At 35.5% G+C, this 20,779-nt stretch overlaps 2 protein-coding genes across 4 annotated transcripts in view; one reads left to right on the top strand and one right to left on the bottom strand.

Annotated features, from left to right (window-relative positions):
- Positions 1-1,227: 1,227 nt before the first annotated feature.
- Positions 1,228-9,322, top strand: LOC106057678 (small nuclear ribonucleoprotein Sm D2). Of its 2 annotated transcripts, none has more exons than XM_013214994.2 (3): positions 1,228-1,364; positions 7,609-7,788; positions 8,636-9,322. In XM_013214994.2, coding segments are annotated over exons 1-3 (357 nt in total). In that variant the 5' UTR covers positions 1,228-1,362; the 3' UTR covers positions 8,811-9,322. The 2 variants fall into 2 exon arrangements, with proteins under 2 accessions (XP_013070448.1, XP_055879598.1); XM_056023623.1 differs by lacking the exon at positions 1,228-1,364 and adding an exon at positions 1,568-1,585.
- Positions 8,243-20,779, bottom strand: part of LOC106057679 (uncharacterized) — a 26,145-nt gene continuing 13,608 nt past the window's right edge. For both annotated transcript variants that reach the window (XM_056023621.1, XM_056023622.1), the window contains exons 6-7: positions 13,741-13,950; positions 8,243-9,910 (exon numbers count right to left, since the gene is read on the bottom strand). In XM_056023621.1, coding sequence (XP_055879596.1) covers positions 9,882-9,910; positions 13,741-13,950 — 239 coding nt within the window. In that variant the 3' untranslated portion in view covers positions 8,243-9,881. The remainder of the gene's footprint in view (positions 9,911-13,740; positions 13,951-20,779) is intronic.

Here is a 20,779-nt window from a genome sequence, read left to right as displayed (position 1 = left end):
AGGCTTTTCCATTTGGACTGTGCTAAGTTGTTAAAGGATTATGCTAACTTTACCGACTACTACGTGTAGCATTAAACGATCTTTCAGCCCACTAGGACAAATCAAAACCTGTTAGTAGCCAACAATGACTGGTGAAAAACTCTACGGCATGTGCATGATAAAAGTTCATCGCTAGCTTGTCCATCGCGGCGAGAAGCAATTCATCAGTAAAGGTATTGACAGTTTTGGTAGCTACAGTCGACATTTGCAGTTGTTTTTTTAAACAAATCTTATATCAACTCATTCTGTCAGTCTGATAACAAATTTGTAAATGTTATTTCTCCGACACCCAGTCTCAGATCCAGCTGAAACTTAGCACAATTATTTCTTTTACCTAACAACACAAGAATCAATAAACCAAAATAACCAATTAGCTAATAAGCTATTTTTAATTAATTTTTTTTTTGGGGTATATATCTCAAACAAGGGAATGAATTTCTACTTGACAGGAGTGGTGGTATAAGCTGAATTAGTCCCCTTTTATAGGTCGTCGTCTGAGTGTTAGTGAACACAACATGAAACATATGACGAGACCATAGAAACAATTGATTATAGGCCTACAATCTTCCATGTTCACAGGCTCTCTACTAGCAGAGTGCAATGGTTAAACGTTATGTTGGCTTGAGAAGCCTGAGAAGGCTTAAGTCATGAGTTCGAATTCAGGTTGTACACCCCCTTTTTTTTTTTAAATATTTGTAGAGCTTCTTTTTATTGTTAGTCTAGATCTATCTAATTTAATTACATGACTGATCCAAACCAATTGATATAAGTATGGGTCAAAGGGTCATTAAAGGGATAAATTTCTCGACCCTATAAGTGTGCTTTGAGAATACTTCGACGAGGTAATCCTAGCCAAAACTATTTGTTTTAAATGCAAATTATTTCTTTTGAGCTTATATATTATTTCCCCAACTCATCGATAATCGATCATTACTTCATTTCAGATTTTCAGACCCTATTTTTCGATATTGACAATATTTTGAATGAAATTTATTAAGTTCTATTAGATCTGGGTAAGCAACTTCTGATTGTCATTGAGCTCTATCAATCTAGATATATATATATAAGATCTATTCTATCTATAAATATAGATCTATTTAAGATTTAGCTCTATCTAAAATAGATCTACAAATCTTTTTGACTATCAAGCATCTTTATGGTGTAAAAGCACTATTTATATATGTCAGTGCTTGGAGGGTTCGAAATTAACGGAAACGGAAGCTAAACGTTTTAGTTTACAAATTTACTACCAATTTTCTGGAAATAAACAAAGGAAACGTTTAAAAATCTAAGTTTATTGAAGCAATCGTTTTATAAATTACTATGTAAGTTGGAAAAAATGATAAAAACAGTATGCATATGGCAAAGTAATTATATATCTCGGAATATGACTCCTCAAGCTTTGATTTCTAAGCAAATTTTTAGCGCCACCAATGGCCTATTTTCTAAAAATGAAAGTTGTTTATAAACAATTTTCATATAGATCTAGATATCTATCACAGTATCAGATCTAGTTTTGATCTTATTCTAAATCAAGGCATCAAATGTATGTTCATTTATCAAATACATTTTATCCAGCACGTTATTTTTAGATCTATGTGGTATAAAACTTTTAGCCTGTCAATACTTTTATTTTTATACTAGACAACCACAAAACAACAACACTTAACTTAAGTTACACTCACAGTCACACTGAGTAACAGTTAAATTGTTAAATCTACAAATTAACTTATCATTATTCTATCTTTAAATGAAAATTCAAAATAAATGAATGAAAATAGATTTAAAATGATCAAATAAAAAAATTGCTAGTCTACTAACCTACTTACTAATTTAACTTAATACTTATATTAAGAGATCATCACCCAACAAGTTTTCAATGTCCACCATCAATATCAATAATTTGAATAATCAATGGAATCATGCCCTGGTCATAGACTCTATGATACTCTATCACTTAAAAATAACATCTCTTGACACTACTCTTGATTAGACCTAGATTAGAGATCTAGATCTAGTTACAATGTTACATGTAGGGATGTGAAATAAAAACTTTATATTTGAAAAAACAATTTGGCGTTTTGACCAAACATTGGTTGACATGGTCATGGAATAAGAGAGAGGAGAGCTTGTCGCTGGCTAAGCCGACAAGACACACCCCCAGTTAAAAAGTTAAAAAGCTGGAATTGAGTTTTGTAGACGATAGATCTACTTATTAAATAAGAAATTTAATAATAGATCTAGTATTAGTAGTAAATTTCTAGCTCACAAAGCTGATTTCATTTATATTTATGAACTTTACTTGTTTAGAATGTATATATTGAAGGAAATAAACAATTTATCAGGTCTTGAGCTTCAAGAAGTGTCAGAGTGACCCAGACAGAGAGGTGTGGACAAAATGATGGCAAAAAATAACAAAATATTAAAAAAAGTGGGATCAAAATCGTATGAAAAATTATTTTTTTCTAATGTGTTTTAAAATTTGTCACAATTTGTGCGAAGGTGTTTAGTATACAAAACTATTGGAATATATGCAGAATATTAGGCTTTACAAAGCCTGACATGTTTTTATTTTTACTTTTCTATATAGACTATCACCAAAACTGTCTATGACCATGGCCATTATTTTCTTTGTTAAATGGCATATTCCACTTTGTAAGCGCTACGTAAGACTTACAGCGATAAAACTTGGTAGAATTATGGCCAGGCATAAACCCATAATATATTCTAATATGACAAAAAAAAAATAACCTTTGTACTCTATCCTAACTTCTGTATTGGTGAAAACAAAAAAGTGGTATTTTCATTATAAGTAAAAAAAAAAACAAAAAAAAAAAAACGTAATTAACTTTAACTCTTAAAAACCGTATTTTTTTTCTCATTCTACAGGAATTATTTTTTTTCCCCACAATTTTTATCACATATGCCTTTTTATAAACGTCATACTGTCTTTTCTGTTTGTTAAAACATAGACATGTTATATAAAATTTTGTTGGAAATTGAATGTACTACAAGATAATTTATCTTTCAATGTTATAGATAGTCACTGGAAAAAAAAATTAGGTAATTTCAGAGATGAAAATTTTTTTTTTATAAATTTGATCTTTAAAAACTGACTTTCCCAAGTAAAAAAGGAATATTCCAACAGTCCTCAATCATTATTATTGTATGAAATATTAAACTCTATCCAATTATCTATTTAAAAAACATAACTTTGTCAAACTTGATCAATATTTACACTTTTAGTGAGGTTTCTTTCTAGATCTACTAGGGCCTGGCTGGGGCGACGCCCCCTTTCGTTTACTACTTTTACTAGATCTAGGGATGAATAATTCACTATCAGACTCGCTTGAATCTGAAAATCGCTTTCATGATAACTTTCTAGCTCTAGAATCTCTATCTAATTCTAAGTCACTAAAAAGATATTTAGAGCCTGATCAGCAGTAAAATGGCAAGAAGGCCTGTCAGCCATGATGTCTGATGGAAAAAAAAACGAAAAATTCACTAGTCACTTACAAAAACAGCTTAGATCAACAAAGTATCAGAAGGAAAAAACTTTCAAAATGACCGCTCTAGCGTTTCCTTAAACCAGTTAAGGGATTAAAAATGTGGATTAGAAAAGAAAAAGAAGTAAACAGGGAAATAGTGATCGGACGCTAGAAGCGTCATTACGTTATCATGGCCTGGGAACGGTCTTGAAGAGTTAAAAAAAAAAATCCTCATTAAGTATTAATTAGGCCATTGTCAAAAGTAATCGATAACGCAACTTTAAAACTTCTCACATTTCATTCAATAGTGTAATAAATTTGAAAGTGCCGCCTATGTAAAAAAAAACCATCAAATATGCAATCTCTAAATTATCGCTCATTTTTCTTCGGCACTTCTGGTTATTTTTTCACCTAGCTACACAATGACTTGTGAGTGACTACATGACTAGATAAATTCTAAATGATCACACTATTCACAGATAGACTACAACTTGTCAACTACACTATTACTGTACACTGCGCTAGAGACACTTAAGTGGCTAGAGTCTAGAATTTAGACAAGTAACGTCTGTTACTCTGTATTTCATACGATAAGATAGTATTTAGGACAATCTACTGCAGTATTATGAGAAGATCTATAGCTCACTCACAGTTACCCTGATGATCAAACTTCCAACCTCTCCAATCCTGCGGGAAGTTAGGACTGGGTGGATGTAATAATCTTCATTTCTGAACAAATTATTTTCTTTGAAGGAATGTGTAATTTATAAGAAGGTGGGAAGCGTCATAGAGAAGCTACGTACACTTGAATGCCTTGAACTTGGGTTGGCTATCTATGATTATGAAGGGGGCTCGAGGTTCGACACCCTACTCAAACAGTTGTGTTTAAGTTTACTGATTGGACTATAGCGCTATAAGCATGAAAGTTGTGCTATATAAAAACTGTAATTATTATTATTATTATTATTATTACAATAAGATAATGTCTAAAACGTACTAAACAAAACAGTTTGAAGTAGATTTGTACTATGACTGATATAGAATATTCTAGAATATCTAGAAATTATCCTTGCTTTAGAGTAGGTACTCTCACAGGATCTAAAAAACACATTTGACATCAAAGCAATTTCCTGTTCAGGTTTTCCGAAACTGAAATTAAGCAAATCCTATGAAAAGCCATTGCTTTATAACTGAGTGTTTTTATGACATTTTCTTGAGTTTATTCTAAACATAACAGGTTCTTCCTCTAACAGCTAGTGGAGAAAATTATTTTTTTTCTCTTACTATGTCCAAAATATTTTAATCTGAAAAATTTGAAATTTTCAAAAAAACAAGGAAAAAAAATATAGGTCACTGTATATATACATTTTTTAACCATTCACTTAGAAAATTCATTCAGCTTTCCAATGATAACAAATTTCTTATGATTAAACTAGTCAACGATCCTATAAAACTTAGCACACTTTTTTCATGTACTAAAATTTCACTAAGGTCGGGGTGACCTTTTATCAATAATACCTGTTTTTTGCATTAGTAAAATAAAATTAGTGTTCACTAAAACATGTTAAATTGAATGAATCACTTCTTTATACCAATATCTTGATTATTAATACAAAATATAATAAAGATCTGTATGCTTGGGAGTTCTTTTGGACATATGCTTGGGAGTTCTTTTGGACAGTTGATGTCAAGATACACGAAGCTAAAATCTGTAAATCTAGGTATCTAAAATATTCTTTCAAAGAAATATACTTAAATAGATCTAAATCTTAAATCTAATGTTCTATAACTAGATAGATCTAGATCAAGTTTAGAAGCTTATAGTGTTGGAAACTTGACAACTGGCAGCATTTTTCTTTTTATAGACTAAAGAAACTTAGAAGAAAAATTTTATTTTTTTCGTAATTTACTAATGATATTTTAAAATTCTAATTTCATTTTGATTTGCCATTTATAAATTAAAATTCCTCCTTTGAAACTGTACATTTTGATATATACTTTTGTATATATGTATTCTCAATAGTTTCTGAAATATTCACATTAAAAAAAAGTTTGCTTCACTTTTTTAAAATTTCTTTATATAAAGTCCATAGGATGTATGGACGCTTCAGACAAACTTAAAATCACAAAAACTTTTGAACCAATAATGGTAAATTTGGTATTGTTGGAAAGCATTTTTCATCATCTTTCATTCTATAACACACTTGTTGGTATAGGATCAATTAAAAAATTTTGGTGCAACTACCTATGCTAGAGGATATTATATTAGTCATATCTAAATCTAGGTTTTAGCCAGGGCAAAAAAAGATCTAGATCAATAGTTAGTTTAGAGTTTAGAGATGCCTTATATTAGGCCTTGTTAGCAGTGAACTATAATCACACTGTTGTATTTAAAATGACAATTAACATATATGCAAGTTAGCCAGTATGGTAAAATAGAAATAGAAAAATGTATTAGTATTGATAAGAACTACCTCTTAATTCTCATCAGTAATTAACTTCCTCCACTCTCACCCTTTCTTGCTTCAATCCAATGTGCTCTGTCTCTTATCATTGTATATATTTACAGAGTCCCTGCTTAACAACAGGGTTAGGGACTAGAAATTCTGTCATTAAGCAATATTCATTGTTGAGTGTGTCACAAGATTTGGGTTAGGAATTAATCAATATTTAATAGTACTAATAGTAGCTATTGCTCAGAATTTCATACTTTCGTACTTCTGTATGATCTTCATCTTTGTGTCTAGGTAGATGTTTTTTCTGTGCAGGTAAATGTGGCATTAACTTAAGTGGTACATTGACCAGCCATTTATCATAAGGCACGCTGTCGATAATTTTCTTTATCACCATCTCTGTCCATCTAATGTCTTCCCAGTAGTCAACATCAGTGTCTGCTGCTTTGAGGTCCTATTTGACAACATCCTCCTATTTTCCTGGTGTCATCCCAATTGTTCATAAAGTGTAGGCAGCATTGTCTAAGGTTTTTAAAGATGTTTGTAAGACCTTGTGAGTGAATATCTCAGTGATGAACACTCTTTCTTGCCATGTGATTACAAAGAAATCAAAAACATTTCTGCTCCTGCACTAGAAATTTAACAAATGAGAAGAAAAATAAATTGTAAAAAAAATTCAGTAAGTAACCATTAAAAAAAAAAAACACAAAAAAACTCATTGTTGATATAAATGCAAAAAACATAATGATGACTTGCTATTTTTAAATTACACTATCCCTAACAACCTTATGAAAAAATAATACATGGATTAACCAAAAAATGATTGTTACTAGAATAAATTTGAAGAAATTTCATTAGGGATATATATGCTTGAATAAATCTATAGTGCTTCTAAACGAACTCAAATATCCCTAATTGGTGAAGTTCACATGCTATTCTAATGGAAATCCTACTTCTTTATTTGTTCCTGCTGGAACACATATTACAAACCATAATATCTAGTGATATCAGAGGACACTCATTTCACAGACTACAGTGGGTTCTATGTTTTGAAACGATCAACTAGAAAAGCAGAAAGTCAACAGATTATTATTATCTCACTACCAGAGTTAACTGATTCATGCCACCATGTAATACACCCACACAAGGTATAATATTTAAATCTGGTAGACATGAGTTTCAGCTACCACCAAAAAATCAGTTCTAAAATATGTGAAAGAAGCACTACAGACCAGAAAAGGAATTGTGAAGATTGGAACAATTTTTTTTTCTTTTTTTTTTTGGATTTGGATTTAGTCACATGAAAATGGTCTCTGTAAACATGAACTTCAAAAGCATCCTTTTTTTTTTGGTAAGCTCTTTAAAGAATATGGCTAGATAAGAGTTTTATCAACTCAAAGGCTGAAAATTCAAAGAACATTACAGGGATCTCAAAAAGAAAGATCCACTAGTTGATGGAAAAAAAAACTAACTGAAAATAAATTTAAAAAAACAACAACATAAAAATAGGGATTATGTAAAGAACTTGCATGGGCATTGGGAAGTTTGATATCAATGGAAGGTTCATACTAAGTAAGAATATTTAGCTATTTCATCAAAAACATTTGAATTTTCATTTTTTTTTTCAGGGCAGCCGTGCAGAAACCTAAAAGTGAGATGACTCCTGAGGAGCTCTCTCAGCATGAACAGGAAGAGTTTAACACAGGCCCATTGTCTGTTCTGACTCAGTCAGTCAAAAATAACACACAGGTTCTTATCAACTGTCGAAACAACAAAAAGCTGTTAGCGCGTGTCAAAGCTTTTGACAGGTATTATTTTTTAAAGATTAAGTAATTATTTGTTAAAATCTTGTTATTGGGTTTTTGGCAACCCAAAGATTCTGATTTAGTTTTTTAAAAATGTTTTCTTGTAAATGCTTTGAATAACATTTTAATGTGAAACTAACCAAACATTTTTTCAGTGTTTTCATGAGTGGAAATTTTTCTTTGTTTTTCTATTAGTTAATTTGCTAAATTATTACAGATTTACACTGGAAGAGTTGCAAGTTTGTCAAAAAATTTTAGAGGGAATCTCTATAGATATTTTTTTTTTGAGTCAATATTTATGAAATACAACATTCATAGTTCACTGAAGCAGGGCATTTTAGAGCATTGATTGTTCTGGCACCTGACATTTTAGCACTGAATGTTTTAGATACATATATATATATATTATATGCTAATTTTAATACGGCAAAAAAAAAAAGAAACAATAATTTAGAAAAATTGATGCAATCGTTTGTTTAATTAAAAGAATAATTTTTTATTCAATATGTATCTCCAACTAAATAATGAAATAAAAAAAAGAAAACTGACTGATGCCATTCTGGGGGAAGAGAGAGCATACCCATTTGCACTATATGTATTTATGAAGTAGTCAAAACCATTATTAATTTTGTTTGTGTGTGTCTGTGGGGGTGAGGGGTGAGAATATATAGTATAGCAAGAAAGGAAAAATTTATTATAAAAATGTATTTTTTTTTTAGAAATTATCTTCTAGTGCCAAAAAATGCTGCTTGTATAGCAGTTCAGCATTATCAAATTTATCTTTAATATCCAGTGTCATGAATTTTTTTCTTTCTTCTATTTCATAAACTTTTTTTTTCTTCTTTATCAGACACTGTAACATGGTGCTAGAAAATGTCAAGGAGATGTGGACAGAACAACCCAAGGCTGGAAAGGGCAAAAAAAAGTCAAAGCCTGTGAATAAGGATCGTTTTATATCTAAAATGTTTTTAAGAGGGGACTCAGTTATTTTAGTGCTCCGAAATCCATTGGCTACAGCAAAATAAAAATCTGACCATTAGTTGATACATTGTTGTCTAGCATCTTAAAAATGTCTATAGTAAGAACATCTTTTGCTATACAAATAATTTTTGTATGTAAATAATTTTTCTTTTAAAACATTTTAAGAATACATGGTCACTTTTAAGAGTACAAAACTCTAAAGCTTCAGGCTGATTGGGAAAAGTATTTGTGTATATATTTCAGTGTTTTGGTTTAACTGAACAATGTTTTCTTTTTTTCATTGTAGTATATTTCATTGATTTGACCAAATGATTTATGTAAGTGGTTCATTTTTATTCATGACATGACTTGGTTCATGGAAGTGTATCACTTGTACTGATGACATATGACTTGGTTCATGGAAGTGTATCACTTGTACTGATGATGTGACTTGGTTGATGGAAGTGTATCACTTGTATTGATGATGTGACTTGGTTCATGGAAGTGTATCACTTGTACTGATTACGTGACTTGGTTCCTGTTTGTTTTGTACCAAATAAAAGTGTTATAAAGGATACCCAACACTAGTTTGTTGAATGAATTTGGTATAGGCCTGACTTGTGTAGTTTGAATTGATGCAGTACATTATAAAACACATATATGTCAAACAGTAACATGCACACACAATCAAGCCAATCTCTGGTTTTGGACTAGTATAGAAAATGTGTATTCAAAACATATTACTATTAGTAATTTCTCTAGAATTGAATCAAATTTCATATCACAACACAACTCTATCCTACCTGGATTCAGATGGTTCAATAAGTACTGAATATTTTTAGAAGTTAGTAAGTGTCAACAATACAGACCTATTGTTTTATATAAAAGAAGTTACATGTAATACAAATACTGACACTAGTATAAATTTAAATCAAGATTGCACTGATACATATAAAATATATATTTGAAAAATCTACACTGCTTTGAAAAAGATTGTTCACAAATCTTTATTTTGAACCAAAAAAAAAAAAAAAGCAACTAATAATACTGTTTGTATAAAAATGTACAAGTCAGATCCATGTAGGCCAGTGGTATTGGTAATTATATGAAGTTTCATCACCATCCAGTGAAAGAAGTTAATGTCTAGTCCACCAGACATCATAGCCTGGGAGAAGAAACAAAAAAAACACTATAATCTACAAGGAAATAATGTAGGCACAGAATGGTTTTGTAAAACTATTAACAGTAATCCCATTACATTAAAAAAAAAACTTTTTAAACAAAAATGTTTGTGCCAGTACAAGCCCCCCCCCTCCCCCTTTTTTTGCTCAAATTACTTTCATCCTCAAATCAGACTGTTCCTGTTGTGTTCCTTTGCTGACCTTACTCACTTGGATGATTTTTTTTTAAGGCCAACAAGTGTTCAACTTTCATTGTCATCAAACATTAAAGATATAAATGTAACTTGTCAATTGAATGTTTCAGTAATAATTTTAGAGAGAGAGTGGGACAGCCATTTATCTATTGAATTGGTTTAAAGAGAAAAGATGTTCCTAAAATGACACACGGGCAAACTGTTCAGAAAATGAATGGAAAGTAAAAAAAATAAAAATGTCACATTCAAAAGGAATTCTCATCAATTACAGACTTTTCTTCTTCCTCAAAACACAAAAAAAATAAAAACGATAATTACTTCCTAAGCGTCCTATAATGTAGGTCACCCTGGTACTAACTTACGCTTTTGTTTTTGTGTGAATGCATTCTATTTGTATCATCGGTTTCAAGTACCGGTACAGGCTTTTCACGTCTTTGAAATTGGTAGGAGGGCAGGGAAAGAGTTTGGTGCAATGCAATTTCTCTTGAAAGGACACACAGTGCATCATTATTACATACCGGTACTTGTCAACATAAATCTCAATGAATCGAATAGACTATTGTTCAAAAGAGGGGGGAAAAAATAATAAAAATACGACTATTAAAACAGGGTACGTAATGCAAATAAAACACCTAAGTTGTATTTTTTTTTATTGTATTACCTCCCTTAACCCACTACAAAATAGATTTAAAGAAAAAAAAAAAGTAATTTTAGGTATTAATTTACTTTTTAATGCGATATGTTAAATATGTTCGAATAGTAAAGGCTATATCATTATCACTACTCTTCGTCTCCAGAGATAATTTCCCTATGCAACTTCTCATGTGACTAAAGAGGTCAATCCTTGATAGATAGCTGGGCATCTGCAACCAGGCGCTGTTGCACTTCCATCCTTCTTTCTACTTCTGGTGTGTACGCCATATGCAACCCGGGACCCCCCCCCCCCCATTCATGCTTGCTCCCCGTGTGGAGCTATTCAGTGCCTCTTCTTCACAGCTGTTAGAGCCGATTTTGAAGAGCTTCATGTTGGGTTTGCATACATCTGTAGGCCTACAGTGGGCGACCAGCGGCTCTCCTGCCTTCTATTAGATCACATACTGAGTGTCCTGTGAGAGTCGACCATGTGGCATTCTGTGAACATGTCCAGACTTAAGATTGGACACACCTACATCACGCATTCCTTTGTGCTGAAGACAGAGGAGCCCCCACTTTGTGAGTACTGTGACTCTCGCCTCACGGTGGATCATATCCTCATTGATTGCCCCAGATACCAGCATGTTAGGGAACAATTTTTTTAGAGCGCACAACACTATTCGACAATGTCGACCCAGGGAAGATACTGGGCTTTGTCCGGGAGGTGGGGTTGACTACGTAGATCTGATTTGTGAAATTGTGACCCTATAATATTTACATAAGATTTTTACTAATTATTACATTTTAACTACCTTTACTATTTTAACTGTGAATAGACCTTGTTTTTAATGATTTAACTGCATGGAATTTAGCGCCTGTAAAGGAGAGTAATCCTTGAAGGATTCCTGGCACGACATGGCCTAAATTGTGCCGATGTGCCAAAAACTCAAACTCAAACCCAAGGCGTTTGCTACTGATAACAGCGCGGATGTCCGGCACACTTCTCATCGCAGCATTTCCTCATTGGTTATCTTGCCACCTTATGTAAAAAAAAATCCGCCTTAAGCTTCGGAGGTGGAAGATATTCACCTTTTTGTTTTCGAGCCAAGAGTAGGTTGACTGTATAGCAGAGTGCTCATCACACAAGTCCAATAGACTAGGGTACATACGGTACATTATCTAATTTTTAAGAAAGTCGTTTAGATCTAGAACAGCGGTTCTCAACCTTTTATGCTCGGCGACCCCTTTTTTACAATCCCCCACTCTGCCGCGACCCCCCTCCCCGCACACACACATACAGCAATAGATGAGTAGTCAATAACAATCCATATTTTGGATCGTCTTAGGCGACCCCTGGCAAATCGTCAATCGACCCACAAGGGGGTCGCGATCCACAGGTTGAGAACCCCTGATCTAGAATCTAGATAAAAGCGAGACCAGTCGTCATAGTATGCCTCAACACTGACATGCGACGTGTAGATCAATAGTTCGTTGCCACGTCGTACAGACCTTGTGACGTAGCAACGAGCTATTGGTTTCCACTGCCCAGAGTTTGTGACGTTGCAGGCTATTGTTTAAAAAAAAAAAAGTGGTCAAAAAGTCCATTGGTTATAATAAACCAACAGGTAATCATGATAATAATAATATTTAAAAAAATGTAGAGTACGTCGATTTAGTTCTTACGCCATTATAGGCCTCATGGGCGTAGCCAGGGGGGGGGGGTTCTTGGGGTTCAAACCCCCCCCCGAAATGAAATCCCCCCCCCCCGCAGGGAGGGGGGGGGGCGACGGAATTATGTGACTGATTTTTGCTTACATTTTGTTTATTTTAGGTGAGATTTTAAAACTAAATCATCACTTACCACAGCACAGCCGAGGCAGTTTTGAGTTAAAAACCCTCTACCAGGGGGTTTTGAGTTTAAATCCCCCTACCAGGGGGTTTTGAGATTTTAAAAACCCCTATCAGGGGGTTTTGAGATACAAATCCCTCTACCAGGGGGCTTTGAGTTTAAGACCCCCTACAGGGGGTTTTGAGATTTTAAAAACCCCTATCAGGGGGTTTTGAGATACAAATCCCTCTACCAGGGGGCTTTGAGTTTAAAACCCCCTACAGGGGGTTTTGAACTTTAAACCCCCTACCAGAGGTTTTTGCAGTTAAACCCCCCTCTTCTATAAAACAAAACAAAAAAAAATGCAAACAACAATCCCCAAATTCCAACAGCACAGTTGAGGAAGATTTTGATTTTAAAACCCCATCCAAAATTTACGATAACCCCATCTTCAATATAAAAAAAGCAAATTACACACATTAATTAAGTGTGAATAGTGTTCTGCCGAAATTGAAAATCATTAAATGTGTCTCAACAAAGATGGCTAAGACAGATTTTAGGAGTCAGTCATAGAGATCGGGTCTAAATCAAAGAAATCATATGCGGAACTGGGAGTCGAATCCTTAGTAAGGTTGTGACAGAGCGTCGCATGACGTTTTGCAGGACATGTTCTCCGACAAAATGAATTACGTAAAATAAGAGTTGCGGAAACAGCTTGCCGGAAAATGCGCCGAACGGCGCGAGAGGGTCTAAGTCAGTAAGAATAGCACATTAGGTTTTTCAAATAAAACTTTTTAATAGCAAGATAATGCACTGTAGATACCTCAGAATATGCATTTTGTTGGCTATTAATACCAGAAATAGTGCTCGGCGCTGGGGGAGCGCTGCGAACCCCAGACCCCTTTGCTAGCAAGGGCGGGGAGTCTACAATAAACAATAAACGTCTTCCGAAAGGGTCAGAATGTAATAAAGATTAATTATGTACACACACACACATAAATATATATATATATATATATATATTATTTTTTTCGCGGGGGGTCCCCCCCCCCAAAACCCTCCCCGAAAAAAATTCCTGGCTACGCCCATGATAGGCCTACATCTATTTCCTATACGATTCTCAAAGAAAGTGTTACTATTAAATAAATATCACACTTACTGTCTACATACTGTTTTGGGCGTCGCCAAGTTTCGCATCCTGGTAGAGTCCGTTGGCCGAGATGAGATTCTGATGTGTTCCCCCTGTAGGTGACGGGAACTTGTACTAGTGTGTCCTTGAACTTCACTGGTGGTACGAACTTGGGCAGCTTCAGAGGCTCATACATGACTTCCGGTGGATAGAAATAATTCTCCTCGGCCTTCACTGTCCCTAATAAAAAAAACATATTCTTAAAAACAAATCTTATATAAGGGAAATAACCACATAATTACTGCAATTTCGTAATACTGCAATAATTATATCCCCTTTTCTAACCTCGGTGGCTATAAAGTCGGATAAAGTGTATCAACTGAGGCTTATGTTACTCTGACACATTTTGCTCTTAATCTCTAAAACCACTTATCCTGTTAATATGATTTCTTTATCGTGCTAAAAAGCATGCGTATTTCATGCAGGGTGGCTGCGCTCTAGACCATCGTCTCGATGGTTCCGGGTTCAAAACCTGCCCGCGGCCATCCCCGCGGTCCTGCCGAAGTTTTGGGTTAGGATGTTATAATCTTTAATTCTGATGGAACATCCGAAACATGTAAAACAAAAACAAACAAAAAAAATCAGACCTACTAATCTATACCATTTGTCAAACAAGGTAATAAGAGCACGTACGTGCCTTTAAAAATCCGATGTCATTTTCACATTCATCGAGTTCAAAATAGGAGCAGTGACTAATTGTAATCAACAGTGTGTCCATAGACATAAATAAATATAGACTGGCCGATTAAAGAGTTTTATGAAACGAAAATGTGTGACTTGCAATTGTGTGTACTTTATTATACAGCATTTATGAGCAGTATAAAAGTTATGTATTCAAATCTATTTCAGCCATAACCTATATAAGTATTGCAATAGTTTTGTTTAATCTCTAAGAATGAAGATCATGCAACTTTTCATAATTCGGAAATCCGAATACAATAGATATACATGTTTTCAAGTTACATGAAGTTACTTCCTTCGGCCAGGCTATATTTATTTATGTCTATGAGTGTGTCTGTGTAATTACAAAACTTATATCAACTACCTCTGTCTGTCTGGTAAAAAGTGTGTACACGTTATTTCTCCCACACCCATTCTCGGTTCAAGATAAAACTTCGCACAATTATTCATTGACATAGACAAGACAAGAATCAATAAAAAAAAAAAAAGCAACCAACTAGACAATTATTTACTGGTAATTCATTATTTTGTTTAATAGCAACAAGGGAAACTAATACTTCAGTATTTACATTTATGGCTTAATTTGTTGGGTTTAGTCACCTTAAATAATTGTTAACGCTATTTCTACCTCACGCATTCTCCGATCAAGTAAATAAACAATTATTTATTATACCTAACAAAACATGAATCTATTAACAAAAATACTCAATGAATTAATTATTTTGTTTGATATCGAATAAGGGAAATAACTGGTACATTATTGGTAGTTTTTTTGTTTTTATAGTTTGCTTGTTAATTCCGTGACAAGTGATTTCACAGCGAAGGTTCAACAATTACTTAACTCTTTCTCTCCGTAATTATTTACCACATTCTGTTGGAATCAACGCTGGTATCGTCAGTTAGGAGAGAGAGTTAACAACAATCGGTTAAACGCACTAGACGGAAATAGCAATGAAACTAACCTATGAACCTAAGGGGGTGTGCTGGCACAGTGGTAAAGTGGGTACCGTATTGGACATTTATTGGCGACAGTAAGGTCGTTGTGCTGGCCACAGCGGTAAAGTGGGTACCGTATTTGACATTTATTGGCGACAGTAAGGTCGTTGTGCTGGCCACAGCGGTAAAGTGGGTACCGTATTTGACATTTATTGGGGACAGTAAGGTCGTTGTGCTGGCCACAGCGGTAAAGTGGGTACCGTATTTGACATTTATTGGGGACAGTAAGGTCGTTGTGCTGACACAGTGGTAAAGTGGGTACCGTATTGGACATTTATTGGGGACAGTAAGGTCGTTGTGCTGACACAGTGGTAAAGTGGGTACCGTATTTGACATTTATTGGGGACAGTAAGGTCGTTGTGCTGGCCACAGCGGTAAAGTGGGTACCGTATTTGACATTTATTGGGGACAGTAAGGTCGTTGTGCTGGCACAGTGGTAAAGTGGGTACCGTATTTGGCATTTATTGGGGACAGTAAGGTCGTTGTGCTGGCCACAGTGGTAAAGTGGGTACCGTATTTGACATTTATTGGGGACAGTAAGGTCGTTGTGCTGGCCACAGCGGTAAAGTGGGTACCGTATTTGACATTTATTGGGGACAGTAAGGTCGTTGTGCTGGCCACAGCGGTAAAGTGGGTACCGTATTTGACATTTATTGGGGACAGTAAGGTCGTTGTGCTGGCCACAGCGGTAAAGTGGGTACCGTATTTGACATTTATTGGGGACAGTAAGGTCGTTGTGCTTGCCACGTGACACCCTCATTTACCGTCGGCCATAGAGATAGATGACCTTTAAGTCATCTGCCCTATAGATCGCAAGGGCTGAAAGGGTGCTACTTTATACTGCGAACCAATTATTGGTTCATGAAACGAGAGTAAGCCATTTGTCATTGTGTCATTTTTGTGAAGAAACAAGTCCTTTTAACTATAAACTGCCTTTTATTGTGCAGCATTCAAACAACATATTTACAATGCGAACATTATCTACAGATCACAAACTCCACTAGATGACTTCCTCTCTTCTTGTTTACACACTCGTCACTTCCCGCAAGTCCCCTAACTCTCCGATACCCAACACTTGACCGTGTGTCACGGTTGACCACACACAGTAACCGTGTCAAAGCAGATACCCAAATGTTGAACCAGTTGCCTGTGAACCATTTTTCCTGAAAGAATTATAGTAGAACCAGTTGCGTGTGAACCATTTTTCATGAAAGAATTATAGTTGAACCAGTTGCTTAGTCGTGACCTCAGTATGCATAAATATGCGCTTTTTTAGCGGCCCCCGAAAGGGGAAAAGACGCTATTAGTTTTGTGCGAAATGTCTGTCCGTCTGACCGTCTGTCCGTCCGTCCCGTTTAGATCTCGTAAACTAGAAAAGATATTGAAAATCCGACATCACAATATTTTAGACCATTCAAAGTTCTGATGCAACGGCTACTTTTTTTTTTTTCTGAAAGCGAAAAATGTAATTTTTAAAATCAGTTATGCAAGCAGTTTTTTAAAGAGAAAAAGCTAATTAGTATGCATTATAAGTTAAACCTAAATTAAAACCAATAGTACTCTTGTAAACTTCATTTTCGTGAACTTTTTCTTTATTGCGAATTTTTTTTTTTTTTTTTTTTTTTGAACATTCGAATAAGAGATTGGGCCTTTTCAAAACAATTACATCAATTATAAGACTTCAGTTAGGCCAGGAGAGGCGCGGTAGCTGAGCGGTAAAGCGCTTGGCTTCTGAACCGGGGGCCCCGGGTTCGAATCCTGGTGAAGACTGGGATTTTCAACTTCGGAATCCTTAGGTCCACCCAGCTCCAATGGGTACCTGATATTAGTTGAGGCAAGTAAAGACGGTTGGTCGTTGTGCTGGCTACATGACACCTCTTGTTAACCGTAGGCCACAAAAACAGATGAACTTTACATCATCTGCCCTATAGACCACAAGGTCTGAAAGGGGAACTAGTTAGACCAGGTTCACATCTAACTTTGCATTCACTTGTACCGTTGGGGCACTACACAAGATCTGTCAACCTTCTTTCTCCATTCTTATCTCTCATTTGTCTTTGATATAATTTCATTTGGATGTTCTTTCTGAAAATATTGAAGCCTGCCTGGGTGGACCACTTCGGGGGCCGATTTTGAGTTTGTGTTTGAACACAAACTGTCTTTGTAATCTTGTTAATACATAAAAATGCTCTTTTTTATTTAAACAATTCTTCTTATAAGTACCAGACGTTCTTTCAAAAGAGAAAATAATTACGTCAAACACGTATCCGCTTGTCAATCTAGTCCTGCACGTTAGAGACTTAAACTGCTTGATAGGCCTAATTGGTTTTCCTGGCTGATTCAGGCAACCCGTCCTACGTTTTAATGGAAGAAAAAACATTTTTACGAATTTATTTAAATTATTTAAAAGCTCTTTGGGATCTAAATATAATTGTTTCACACGAACAGTATCAACATAAATAGACCATGGTCACTTTGTCGTTTTATGACACTTTAAGAGTGATATAATATATTTCATTTTCTACATCTTAAAATTAATCATTTAATGGGTATACACACACTATTTCATACAGTAACAGAAGCTGTCTTGAAGTCTAAATAGAGTACAAAACAAGTTGACAAACAAGTCTGTAAATAATAATAAAGTCATTTTATTGATCACTTCACGGTCACTTGTAAATGCACTTTAGCAGTAGTTTGAGTGTGGAGTAATGCATACATGTGAGTTACCACTGAGCCGTAAAGACCGCCTGCGATGTTTTGTGTGGATCACAATATCCGCTTTATCAACTTGTTTTGGTTGAAAGTGCGTAGGTCTAATGTGTTCTTTAAAGGATGGCTACCTGGGTTGTGGGGAATGCGTTTTGGATTGTCGGCACGTTGTTTCACCTAGTTCTAGCCCTTCCTGTATCCATCGCCTGCCTTCCTGCTTCCACCGCCTGCCTTCCTGCTTCCATCTCCTGCCTTCCTGCTTCCACCGCCTGCCTTCCTGCTTCCATCTCCTGCCTTCCTGCTTCCACCGCCTGCCTTCCTGCTTCCATCTCCTGCCTTCCTGCTTCCACCGCATGCCTTCCTGCTTCTACCGCATGCCTTCCTGCTTCCACCGCCTGCCTTCCTGCTTCCACCGCCTGCCTTCCTGCTTCCACCGCCTGCCTTCCTGCTTTCATCTCCTGCCTTCCTGCTTCCACCGACTGCCTTCCTGCTTCCACCGCATGCCTTCCTGCTTCTACCGCATGCCTTCCTGCTTCCACCGCCTGCCTTCCTGCTTCCACCGCCTGCCTTCCTGCTTTCATCTCCTGCCTTCCTGCTTCCACCGACTGCCTTCCTGCTTCCACCCCATGCCTTCCTGCTTCTACCTCATGCCTTCCTGCTTCCACCGCCTGCCTTCCTGCTTCCACCGCCTGTCTTCCTGCTTCCACCGCCTGCCTTCCTGCTTCCACCGCCTGCCTTCCTGCTTCCACCATCTTTCTTCCTTCCTTGAAATGCATACCATTGAGAGAAGCTTTTTCTCTTGTCTAAAAGGGCTACTGCGCCAACCGACATAACATATAGATCTATATTCAATGTCCAGTTACGAATGAATGCATTATTTTCTGCTTAATTTCACTACACATGCGAAGCACTCAAATTTATTTTCAATCATCCTATTAATAGCGTATTTAGGGCCTACTTCTATGCCTATGGATAATTAAGAAAATATTTAATTACTTTGACTTTTCTAAATCTTTTATTTCTTTAATCGTTAAATATAAGTAGGCCTACCAGGTGACCGAGCCTCGCTTGGATGAATAATTTGTTAAGGAAGGATATATACCCGAAGTCATTTTGGGAATATTTTTGTAATTACGAAAAGTCCTCATAAAGTCTAAACAAACCACAACTCACGTCGTGTCGTTTTACAATGCATCTTTTGCGTTAAACTATTGGGCTATTCTTGGCTTTGAAGAAAGTTTTTGCAGTGTAACTTCTAAAATGTTTACGCTCTGACATTTAACATTGCAATTAGTATATTCATCATGGCTTTAGTACGAAGCATCAAGTGATGCAAAATCTCTACGTTATAGGGTAAAACGTGCACCTTGTAACAAAGTAAAATAGCGCATTTTTTCTTAAGAGACTTAAAAACATCGCGTTAGTATTCCAAAGAAGCGTTATTGTGGGGCATCTCTGTTACGCCGACCCCCTTTCAGCTTACTAAAAAAAAGTGCCCTGCCCAGCGTGAATGTCGGACTATAAGAAGTTCATACCATTTCGCAAGAATATCGCTGTTTGTAGTGCGGTCTTGCCACCGTATGTCCATGATGGTGTGTAAATATCTTTGGTGAAGGAAGCTTCCAAAAGCACGACTATCCATGATCATATATCAACTTCCATTTAAAGCAATGCGTCATTTGATACTATGCTTCCCAGTAGGGACGGTCTTAAGCCACTGCAATCTATGCGGCCGCAGTCGGCCCCGCACTTTCATAGGCCCCGCGCTGATTCTAAGTGTAAATTATTAAATTAAACCATTCTACCTTTATTATTAAAGGGTTCCTGGAATTCTCATCAAATTGCAAAATATACGAAAAAGTCATGAAAATCTCATCAAATTATTAAAATCTTCTAAAAACTGATGCAAATCTCCTTAAAAACAGACAAATTGTCATTTCGGGGTGTCATTCAATATGGAAAATGCCAATCCTGCTAGCGATAAAAAAAAAAAAAAAAAAAAACAACAACAATGTCATTGTCAGCTTTCATTTAATAAAAAATGTAATAATAAGGCGAATTTTAATCAAAGCAAGAAGTTCAAATACTTAATTTACTTTAATAGTCACTGGCATACAAATATAGATCTAAATCTCTCTCGATCTCTTAAAAAAAATCAAAAGCAATGTTTTGCTAGTCGATAGTAAATCTAAAAGGCAGATTGAATGTTTATCGGCTTTTAGTTGGAAAACTACTATCTAATGTAGATGGATCGTAAAGCTAATTTGAAATGACAGTGATTTTGCACTTAGTAAAGTATGAATAAAATGCAAAGACGAAATTATTTTTTAATGCAAAATCTTAATTTTCATTTAGTATCATTATCACTACCCAGACTGGGCCCCGCGAAATCCGTTTCGCATAGGGCCCCGCAAGTTGTAGGACCGGCCCTGCTTCCCAGATATGTGAAGTCATCTACCACGTTAAGGGATTCCTATGCGTGGTGATCTTTTGGTTGAGTAGGTTTTATTGGGTGACTTCTGGAACATGACTTCTCCGAACTTTCATAAGCCCCGCGTTAATCCTAGGTGTAAATTATTAAATTAAACCATTATAACTTATAATAGGGTTCCCGTGGTCT

This window comes from Biomphalaria glabrata, chromosome 3 (assembly GCF_947242115.1).
Source record: "Biomphalaria glabrata chromosome 3, xgBioGlab47.1, whole genome shotgun sequence".
Lineage (NCBI taxonomy): Eukaryota > Metazoa > Mollusca > Gastropoda > Planorbidae > Biomphalaria > Biomphalaria glabrata.
This window is presented reverse-complemented; position numbering and strand designations above follow the sequence as displayed.